The sequence below is a fragment of the Opisthorchis viverrini genome, assembly GCF_000715545.1.
Source record: "Opisthorchis viverrini unplaced genomic scaffold opera_v5_340, whole genome shotgun sequence".
NCBI lineage: Eukaryota > Metazoa > Platyhelminthes > Trematoda > Opisthorchiida > Opisthorchiidae > Opisthorchis > Opisthorchis viverrini.
Genome location: NW_008751999.1, coordinates 537,456 through 549,133, shown reverse-complemented (window position 1 = coordinate 549,133; position 11,678 = coordinate 537,456). Strand labels below are relative to the sequence as shown.

Below are 11,678 nucleotides of genomic sequence, written 5' to 3'. Positions count from 1 at the left end.
CAAACTGGACGATGGGGAGTAGTGCAGTTAGAGCGTGATGAGGCAATTGAGTATCTGATATACCGAGCATATAGCCAAATCACTGTGCCTAATGCAAACGACTAGAACCAATGATGGGACAAGCCCACTTTGGGACTAACAGTTTCGATGATGGGAAGAGATGGCTACACACGTTTCGCTCACAGGAGATTTCCAGAAATGATCGGCGACCACATTTACCCGCGTTCGTCCCAGAGACACGGTTCGTGGACCACACAGAAGCCAGGATTTTCCTTGTTTTCTTAGTCTTCGATCGCTTTCCGGAACGAAAACAGAGAAATTGGGAGTATGAAAGCCGGTACTTGCTCCATCGGACTGGACCTTATAATGGTGCGACGGTTTGAGTGCCTCCATAAGCAACTGAGCTATACTAGAGGACGCCCGTTCAGCATCCACAGAGCCTTTCATATCAAACTGACTAGTAAATAAAGGTCTGACAAAAGCAGTCTTCCAACCGCCCAGGTTGGGGGTTGGAAAAGTTTAGCAATCTTTTCCTCAGAATTGCGGCCACTCAAGCGGTCTCAGGAAAACGACTGCTGTATTTCAACCCAAATTCTTTGCCTAAGGAACCTAATAATCCGGCTGCCTAGGTTTGGGCACCCGGACTTCATCCTAAACACAACCATGAACTTTACAGTCATTATGAATGACAGCATGATATCAGCGTTCAACACTGATGTCTTGCTGCTGTACAACCATGATTTATTTGAAAGCCTTACTGTACAGAAAAGGATAAAATTGGACGGAAAAGGGACTGAATGCTAGCTAACCACGATCATCCTGAAGTGTCTACACCTCCGAACACTCATTCTCGCAATCTGGATAGAAACTGACAACAATAACGCCGCCGACATCGATTAGCTATCTAATCTTGCAGCGTCTCCAACCGGAAGCAGTGGGTACCACGTAGTCTCCACCCTGGAAGGCGAGTAGCACCGACAGCACCCAAACGTTTCGTAATCACTCATACCACTCTGCCGAATCAAAGGTCGGCCACCTCTATGGTTCTGCCATTCTGAATTGGGCACGGCAAACCATGGTTTGGCATATGCAGTACATGGTCTAACCAACGCAGCTTCTGATGCTGGACACACTCTTCAATGGAACAACCCGTTGTACAACCGAAAGCCCGCTTCCTAACGGCCTCGTTACGAATTCGCCGCCACGAACCCACACGAGGTATATTTCTCAGACGACTGTCGCACACGGGAAGACACCCAGTACGGCTAATTGAACCGGCCAAGACTCACAGCCACACAATAAAAAAAGTACGGAATGTAGCCAGTCAGTTAATCAAAAAGCAACTGCGTTTTCCCCTTTTTTCGAAGATGAGAGCGATATCGACAGCATATTCCAGGTCGACAAGGCTTTCGTTAGAGGCCATTTGAACACCAAGTTTTAGAAAACCCTCCAGTGTTTGTCTCATTATTTCGTCGATCAACAAATTAAGTATGAATGGAGAGATTGGGCATCCCTGTCGGACACCACTTTGTGTAGGGAAGCTTTTGGAGGGTCCTCCGTATACTCTGACACGTCCGGAAGTCTGACAATACAAAGAACTTATGTTCACAAACATCCTGGGCATTCCGTGATGGGCAAGCGTGGGCAAGCAATCGAGACAGATGCGTCTTCGAAACCCAGGAATACTAAAATTGTGGGCGATTCTACATATGACTTCGTTCTAGTGTGAAGATTTGGTCAACGCAACTCCTACCAGACCGAAATCTTTGCTGCTCTCGATCAAGTGTTTCACGAGTCACCATAAGGCGAAGGAACACAAGCAAAGACAACAGTATCGCTATGACTGGGGTCAAGCGCATCTCTTGTGGCTACTGTTAGGACGGTCAGGCCCTAACGAACAATTCTACCCCTTGTAATATTTTACCGAGATTTCGTTTTCTCTCTTTTGTAGCCAAATGAGCCGCAGCGCTCTTTCTTCCATTGGTTCATCTGCAATATAGCCGATCTTCAAACGGTGCCCTTCGTATTCTTCCTTGGGGTTTTTCCCACTCAAGAAACTAGACTATCAACGTGATAGAATAAATCCCAAAAAGCTCTTATATCACCCAGATAGCTTCCACAGACACAATAGTTGCCGCACTCACTAGGAGCCCGCTTTTAATAACGGGAAATATGACCTTACCTCCCCAGCTGTCTAGGACAGACCGCACTTCCCAAATGCAGACAAGCGCTGACTGAGGACTGGATACCTGTTGATTGTCGCCTCTGTGCGGTTCGTCTGGCAACGTCTGTGAAGGAGTCTCACAAGCGGCAAGTTGATAGATGTCTGTTTATCGTGTCTGCCTATGCCCTAACTGACTGTAGCTCTGACGCCGTCAAAGACAGGTTTTACGACGCCCTGAATGCTCTGCTGCGGCGAGCTAAAAGCTCAGACATTGTGGTGGTTGCCGGAGATATGAATGCGCAAGTGGGCAGGCTCAGTGCATCTGAGACTCAATTGGGAGGTCGACATGGACTGGACTCGGTACGTACGGACAATGGGGAACGATTGCTTCAGCTGTATGCTGATCGCAGGCTGTTTTTATGCAGTACGAACTTCCGAAATAGCCGAAGTCGTCTGGCCACTTGGTGCCCTCCAACAACAGGCCGGTTGCCTCATCACGCTCTAACTGCACTACTCCCCATCGTCCATTTTGGAAAATCCGCCGCATGTAGAACATCATAACATTAAGCCGTCGCCATGCTGGTGCTTGTTTGTGAGGTTTGGGTATCGGAGCACGTCCCCACAACGGATGGGAGCATTTGGCTGACAGGCTGTCCGTTTGCTTATTGGTTTTCTTCCTGTCTACTTTTATTCCTCTTTGTCTCCCAACCGTCACCTGTGAAAATCTATCTGAACGTCCTGGTTAACAAGGGATGATTCCAGAAAGTGGTGTTCTTTCCACGGTTTTCCCATTGTGTTGCAAACCACCACGTGTATGGTATTGCGTCTTTCTCCTAACGTACATATTGTACGTATCGTTACCTGGATGGTGTTTTATCCAGGCAAGGCACCGGACGCCGGTTAGCACCATCGGCACGTGGTTGCCGCCCACCGATGCATTTCCTAAAGTTTGACTTGTTTGGTGTTATTACTTCAGTTCCTCTGTGTGTAACATGGCACTTTTATTTTTTTACAGGCGAACTGCGCACAATGGCTACGTCCAAGGGTGCAAACACCTATAATCGTCAGAACTGGGAGGATTCGGTAAGTTCTCGGGTACCTTTCACTTCATTCCTTTGTTGATGTCAGTGTTTCACTTCGTACACGGAGGACTTGTCCGTTTCCGATCTAACTTTCTGCATGTATTGCCATTTGAATGCGTGTTAAGTTTGATGGGCGATAATTCCTATCACGGGTGTTCTGTCGTTCAGAAGCTACCATCCGTTCAGTTTGCAGGTTGGCTGCTATTTACTGCGTCGTGTCGTTGTATCCGACAGCGTATCTACCCCCCCCCCTTGCAGGTTGGCTGCTATTTGCTGCGTCGTGTCCTTGTATCCGACAGCGTATCTACCCCCTCTCCTGTGACTCCAGAGCGCCATTTTTACTCACTCGCTTCTGAACGAGCAGTTTGGCTATTGCGTCTCGATTCTAGCTCACATTTTTGGCAATAAGGAGGGTGCAGGACATTGGTCTTTCATACTTGAAGATCTTCTATCATCTCAAAAATCGATTCACATAATGTTCAATCGTCTCGTGTTAGTGCAATTGTTCTTCCTGAGAACCGGTCCTGATCTTCAGGAAGCCCCTATGTATTTTCTTCTATGTAGGTCAGCGCGAAGGGCAGACAGTAAATCAAAAGGACTCCTAAATTCCATTTGATGACGATATCAACATTTGCAAGATTGTAACGAATGCGATGAGGCTGTGTGAGTAATATCTGTAAACGAGTGGATGTCCAACCGTTTGATCCTAGAGCATGATGCTATAGATTCGGGTAAATCAGACGGGTTGCTTCGTCTGACCCGCTGCTACTAGATGGGCGAACGTTGACCACTTCTGCTTTCCACAGAACTTGAGGATTCATCGAATACCGGTATAGGTGAAAAATTTCAATGACATTCGCTGGCACTTGGCGAATCAGTGATCCGCTGAATACTTCTAATGGAAGCTCATAAGGTCGGCCTCATGGTCGAAAAACACTGGTATTTGTTGCTAGCATTCACGGAATACAAGTTGAGGAGGATATCCCTGACGGGGTACGGGAAGAATCATCCTAAAGACTTAAATGGGATCGACTTCCTCTTGTGGCGCCTGATGGAGACAGGAGCGTTTATATGATTTTTATTATTTTGTTCGCTTTGGCAAGTCCCATTAACGTCACGCGACTGCTGACCACTAATTCGAAAGTCTTTCTTTTTCAAAGAAATATCGAGGGAATAAATGACTACCAGTTGAAAAAGTAATGAATAACGAGCCAATTGTCACAGAAGCTTTAACCCTTATCTATAAACTGCGTCTGAGCCAAAAAAAATGTGTAATATACAACATAACCTCGTTACGGCGCTGTCACGCTGTTCATGATGATGGTGTTGGTGACTTTACGGCGCAACGTCCTGGATCGGGCAACAAAACGGATATCTCAAACACCGCGCCAATTTAGGTAATCCCTTATTGGGGGCGAGATGGCCCAAGTGGTTAGAGCGCAAATTAACTGACCGGAAGGTTCGTGGTTCTAACCCGACCTCTGCCACTCGACTTCCCCTGTCTAGGCTTGGGCGACCTGGCAGTATCCCAGCCCTCGTGCAACCTTCGGGTGGCGTGGCAGTTGGGCACCGAAATGGTGCTACAGCTGAAGGAACNATCACCTATTAAAAAATAGGGGTATTATCTTGTGGAACAATAGGTGACCGAAACAAGAAATACGGGAATCACACCGAGGCGCCACGATGAGTGACTGTTGTGACCTCTAGGGGGCTTCACATTAAGTTATTGCTGATGTGGAAAACGAGTATAATCCCATTGATGGATTGCTGTCCTCAGGAATCCACTGCCAAAAACTGGTGGACTAACTTGATTAATCGGATCCTGTTTTTTCTGTCAGAGATCACTTCTTCAGCTTGGTCGCGAAACAGTTCTATATAAAAAAAGACTTTGTAGCCGACTTTCTATTGTGCTCATACGAAGAGACTGGACCTTATCGTGGTGTGGCGGTTTGTGTACCTCGGCGACCCATTGAGCTATACTGGGGGATGTAGCGATAGACTACGTAATTCAATAGGTTTCAGTAATTGCCTTATTCTTATATGGATTCGACGGCTTGACTCTTTGGTAAGCAAAAGTGGAAAGAAACCTGAACCGGTCGATAGGTTGAAAACAGTAGACATAAACAAATGCGTTCCTCTCGTATGTTTTTCATGACCATGTGCTAATTGATGTATCCCCATGCCGTAGCGGTTTATGGGTCCCTTTAACCGAGTCGTGGTCTCCAGCGGGCCATGATTAAACCGGTGTTTCCAGTTTGGCAGTACCTCAACTCACAAAAACTGCACTTTGAAACGTACATTCTTTCCTTGACAGAGTATATCCAAGTGGACATTAAGTGATCCATGCCTGTCGCCCATAGACGTTGGATAGGAACAGCTTGTGTTGCTTCCAGCACTGTAGCTGCTGTAACATCAACTCACAAAAACTGCACTTCGAAACGTACGTTCTTTCCTTGGCAGAGTATATCCAAGTAGACATTGAGTGGTCCATGCCTGTCGCCCATAGACGTTGAAAATCTTCGATTGGATAGGAACAACTTATGTTGCTTCCAGCACTGTAGCTGCTGTAACATCGGTATTCTTGCTGTCTGTTTTAATTTAGTGATCACCGATAGTTCTGGCCTAGGACAACGATAGATCCCCTGTCAACCACATAGCTGTCTTATGTGTCAAACAGAAAAATCCCTCGTGGAAGTGAGACTATTTGCAGTTTCCTTGTTTTCATAGCTCCCAAAAACTGTGGGTTATCAAGTGCTCCAGATTTTTCATACAATGCTTCTCAGAAATTGGTCAGTTTACCCGGTTTAGCTGTCTTTTTTACCGCATTTGTCCTTTTACAGATATGTTCGTCATTCTCCTTTTTTGAGGTATTTCATCAGATTCGTCACACTAATCGCACTTAAATTAGTTCGTGCTATATTATACTATATTTTCTTTTTTAATCTTGTGACAGTCCTTCCCAATTTTGTGCGAAACATGTTTGGGTCCGAGTCCGTTCGTCCGTATGATGAGAGAACGGTATGGCAAAGAATGCAAGATTTGCGACCGTCCATTTACCGTTTTCCGTTGGTGCCCTGGTCCAAAAGCACGGTTTAAGAAGACTGAGGTTTGTCAAAGCTGTGCCAAGGTGAAGAATGTTTGTCAAACCTGCATATTCGATTTGGAGTATGGTCTGCCGGTGGAAGTCCGCGACAAGGCTTTACGAATGTCCCAACAAATTCCAAAAAATGATGTTAACCGCGAATACTTTCACCAGCAGATTGAGCAACATTTGGAAACTGATGGGGATGTGACTGCGCCGTACGGTGGCCACCAGTTAATTGGAAAGGCGCTGTCAAACACAACAGCAGCAAGTAGCTCCAGTGGTGGAGGAGGAACGGATCTATTGCTCAAACTGGCCCGCACAGCACCCTATTATCGACGCAACCGGCCGCACATTTGTTCTTTCTGGGTAAAAGGCGAATGTCGTCGAGGTGAGGAGTGTCCATATCGCCATGAGAAGCCGACCGATCCAGATGATCCACTGTCGGATCAGAACCTAAAGGACCGATATTACGGTCACGAGGATCCGGTTGCTGCCAAATTGCTGTCCAAATACGATGCTATGCCCAAGCTTGTTCCCCCAGAGGACCGTACGATCACTACTCTATATATTGGTAGTATACCGGATGAAGTGACAGAACGTGATCTGCGCAATCATTTCTATCAGTTCGGTGAAATTCGTTCGGTCAACCTTCATCCCAGACAGCATTGTGCGTTCATTCAGTTCACTACACGCCAGTCCGCTGAGAAAGCTGCCGAACGGTCCTACGAACGTCTTATTTTGGGTGGCCATCGGTTAACCGTGAACTGGGGTAAGTCACCGGCTGCTTTAGCTGCTGCAAACACTGTTTCAGGGGCTGACAGTAGTGACTCGATTAGTCTGCCACCGGTTCCCGGGTTACCACTTCCTCCGATCTTGCCACCAGCCGCTTTGCTTGGAAAGGCAGCCTTGAGTTTGAGTGGAGGTTTCCTGCTTTCACAACCACCGCCGCCTCCACCACCAGCGACGGAAGGATCCATGACTGGGTTTTCATTAGCTCCTCCACCCCCGCCACCACCATCCACACAAGCCTCTGGATCACGTTCTTCGTTCTCCGTCCAGTTAGCGCCGCCTGTGTCTGAACCACCACCTCCAGGAGGTAGGTTAAACATTTTTTTACAAGTTGCGGTGTTAGTTCTATTTATCTGATCCCTATAAACTGCATGCAGAGAGTCGTCTATAGTTTGGTTCTCTGTACAAAAGTGCGTTTAGCGATTATTTCCCTTCAAGGTAGCTGTTTTATTAAATATATTTGTAGATTTATTACAGCTGACCATATCCACCTCTGGTGATGCGAAAAGTAAGGCTAGGGTTCCTGACCAGAATTTCCTCATTTTGAGCTCTACCGGGCAGTCCTTGATAACGTTTATAGTGCTGAGTGTCCATTTTTACCCCTAAGGTATTATTCAATCGAATTAAGGTGCTGCCAAACTCTTGCTTAATTTAGCCCCATCGGGTGGACGCCATGATAGTATTTGTAGATTGCATCCTAAAATGACGGAGCTGTGTGTTTGGGAATGAAACAGAAGTGACTTTTTTGCCCTGTATTCTTCGTTTCTTAGATGTTTTCCTTCGGGGACCACCACCACCACCGTTACCGCCACCGCCTCCTCCACATCCGAGCACCATGGGTTTGACCAGTGCTCCCCCACCTCCACCACCGCCAACGCTAACATCTAATGTAACGGAACAATTGATGGGCAAATCAGCTGCTCCGCGATTCCCGTCGATGCCACCTCCGCCTCCCCCACCACCTCCACCATCTTCATCCAGGCGAGCTGAGGTTGGTGCCCAGGAAGCGAATGCCGCTCAATTGGGTATACACTACCCGAGCCAAAATCCTCAACGTATGGGGAGTGTGCCGCCATCGCAGAAACAGGACTAGGATGGTGCTCCTTAATCGTTGTGCTGATAACGCATGCTTCCTAAATGATTCAATACACCGTTATCCATATATTCCTTGTCCCTGATCGTTAGCTGTCAAGTGCCTATCTATTGGCTTTAGAATACTTCACCCGTTCGACAGATCCCAATTGTTTAAGGTGCCAAATCACTAGAATCACGAAGCCTTCAGATTTATCAATAAAATTTAGTACTACATGTACAAACATACGTATATGGAGGGGATACAAACCTCGAAATATGTGGATTTCCGTCTAAATTGCTTCATCAATTGGTGTAGGTCTAAAGAAAGCCTTAATGGGTTGTAAAAATGGTTTGAAACAGCATACCACGAGAGAAAGCTAAGTCGATTCGCACTGGGACCGAATGGATGCGCACAACACCTGGTGGCATGCAGTTTCGTGAAATGCTTGCCACAATTGCCTCCGTATATCAGGGGTCAAACGTTCATGAGGGGTTGCAGGTGCGTATCGAATCTATGAGGTAGACGCAGAAAACAGTGGGTCCAGGTAATGGAATGATTTGATTGAAGGAAAGCTATCCCCACCGATGAGAGGTAGAAATTGTACAATTGACTAGCGAAATGTAGTTTCTCAGCCAGCGGCGCTAAAATTAGCGCCGATGAGAGGTAGAAATCGTACAATTGACTCTAGCGGAATGTAGTTTCTCAGCCAGCGGCGCTAAAAGTCGTCCACCATCAGCTGAATGTCTTCACTGCCGACTGTATCGGTGTCATATTCACCAATAAGGACAGATGGTTCTCGTGATCGTAATAGGTGGTTCGACGTCAGTACATCAGTGCTATCGGGATCTTCCAGTATTGGGACCCGAGAAACTGCATTCAGAACAAGTCGATTTGACTATATCATCCTGTCCTGGATGCTGCCTGTGTGACTAGCGTGAGGAGGATTAAAACGCCAATCGACATGTCGTCCTTCACTTTGTCGCAGTCCAAATTCTTCATGAACTGTCTCAACTCCGCTTCTGTCCGAAAAATTGGTGCCTCTGTCATTATACACCTATTTTAAGGTTGCGAACCGGATAAAGCGTCCTCGAATCGGCGCATGTTGTGCTCAGCACGTCAACGATAAACAAATTCACTGAACAGGGTTTAGTAACTTAGCTATGCCCAATCCTGGTATCGCTAACAGTCTAGTGCGTCACGCTGCCGGGTTTAGCCTACTCAGGTGCGCTCTGTCCACTGATTATTTCTCGGATACAGCTGGTAGAAAATTTTCATAATTCTTGACTTCAATACCGTCGATGGATTTCTGTGCCTCGCACGTCATTTTTTACTCCACGGCCAGTTGTATGGATAACGGAAGTCCGTTCGGCCCAACTTCTGCCTGTGTTTTTATGTCAAGGCTCGAAAACAGTTTGGGATGCCACAGGTTGCCCATGTCGTTATGATCGGTACGTGGGTGACATTTAGGGAAGATGCCCTTTGAGTCGGGTTTGGTACAGATGACACATCTACCTGCTTTGACCTGTAGCTCTCCGGGGACCAGGTGAGCTGTTTATCAGGGAATTTCAACACGATCTTGGCGTATCTGCATACTCATCCCAAGAGCTGCATTCCAATCAGCATCAAGCGAAATTTCTTTAGGAAAATACCCCTAAGGTTGCTAAAAACTCTCGAGAGATTCAGATGAATCTCAAGAAAAACAAATTGGTATGCAAGTGATCGTATTTGTATTTCTTATGCAGCTGTTGTCCAATGATGGTATTGTTTCAAGAAGTTCTATCACCGTTCGGCTCTGTTCATTTGGAACAAAAAGAACACCATTTTCAAGTTTTCACCGGTCAACACATTGTTCCACCCCGATCCACTGGACTGTCAGTCACTTAACTAAAATAAGACCTTACTAAACTCGAAAATCCCACCTACGTTACAGCTGTTAGTGCCTGCACTGTCACATTGGGTAATAGACATACCTCACTGAAGCTGATTTCTCTCTGTCGATATGTGGTTTCGGTGAGGCATGCATACAGGACGGTGATACGGTCATTTACTTCAAACCACTTTGGACGAGTTTGTTTATTCCACGTACTGCCCCTCGGGCACCGTGTCACGGTATCGATCCGCTTGTTTCACGCCCTTCAGAGGCAATTAATTTCAAGTAACCCAAGTGAATCTGCTACACGGTCAGATGTGTGCTTTATAACTGCCAGACGTTAAACGCTGCTGCAGGATTGGATGGGACCGAATCCCAAACTCATGATTTCAGACCAGTAGGTTGATGTAGGTGACAAATTTGTTTACTTGGGAAGTCCTGATGGAATGGCAAGAGACCAAATCAATTCTCGAATCGGGAAGACCATCACAACTTCACCAAACTTTGGTACCTATTGCGTAAGTCACGTATCAGTTTGTCTCTAAAGGGCAAAGGATATACTGCTGTCTTGAGATCCCTACTGTTTTGCAAATGAGAAACGTAGATGCACGAAACGCCTTGTTTGACGATCGCCTCCGAAATATTCGCTGGGCCTATCAGGAACAGACTAGCAAAGCTGAAGATATGCCAGGTGGTTTTAGAAAGTGGGGCCTCTCCGTGAATAGATGAGCTGGCAACCCTCCACACGTTTCGTTTTGTGCACTTTATTTACATATGAGGCTGTCCACTCTGGAAACCGTGGGTCACGTGGTGGCCGGTTTACCACTTTTTCCTGGCTACTTATGAGTAGCTTGTGTGTGTACAGTTAACAGAGGAATCTGGTTTAGTCTCACTGATGTCGTGTTACCAATAGTCGTTTTCGAACGAATGTCTTTTAATGCGGAACTCCTATTGTGGCGTTAAAAGATATCAGCAACTATTCAAGTTCACCAAAAGTGCCTACCTTCAGATATACCAGTTTACCTTGTGCTCCGTATTTGGCATCCGAACCAAGGTAGTTTCACTCCCATGTTTACTAAACCATGATGAGTAATGTGTCCTCACAAGTATCACCGAACTGACAGTGTAATCCGCTTTGAAATGGTATCTCCAGAACTACGACCCGAATTTGCTTAATGTGTACAAATTTGCGGGAATCTTTTGCGGCACTATTTGACTGCTAGAGTCCTGGATTATTTCCGTTCATAGTGCAGCTGTTTAATAGTACTTACTTTACTTGTCTTGTCCACCTTGATTAGGCGGATAATATCGGCGTAGTTTTTTTTAACAGATCGGGTTATCAATACTTGGTGAAAATTGACGTTATTCAGGGACGAACACAGTCCTGGCGTAAGGTAACTACAGTCCGGCTGATTGCTGAGAATCTCGTTAAAGCGGATTGACAACACAATAAATGGCGGTCTGGTTTTGTTCAGTCAGTCGTAAAATTTATGCTTTTTGTTACTTCGTTGAATAGTGATTGCCCACTATTCATATTCATGGCCCCGCTGATGGGATCTTTATTACTTTTACCATAGTGATGTCACGGAACCGCTCTAGTTCTTCTGGCCGCC

At 46.2% G+C, this 11,678-nt stretch overlaps 2 protein-coding genes across 2 annotated transcripts; one reads left to right on the top strand and one right to left on the bottom strand.

Annotated features, from left to right (window-relative positions):
• Positions 1–3,179: 3,179 nt before the first annotated feature.
• T265_15074 (hypothetical protein) lies at positions 3,180–8,266 on the top strand (the record flags this gene model as incomplete). Its single annotated transcript, XM_009176480.1, has 3 exons — positions 3,180–3,247; positions 6,200–7,427; positions 7,891–8,266. 3 exons carry the CDS (start codon positions 3,194–3,196, stop codon positions 8,211–8,213), a joined length of 1,605 nt encoding a protein of 534 aa, XP_009174744.1.
• Positions 7,054–7,440, bottom strand: T265_10185 (hypothetical protein; the record flags this gene model as incomplete). The annotated part of the gene is made up of 1 exon (XM_009176481.1): positions 7,054–7,440. The coding sequence occupies one exon, from the start codon at positions 7,438–7,440 to the stop codon at positions 7,054–7,056; it is 387 nt and encodes a 128-aa protein (XP_009174745.1).
• Positions 8,267–11,678: the final 3,412 nt, after the last annotated feature.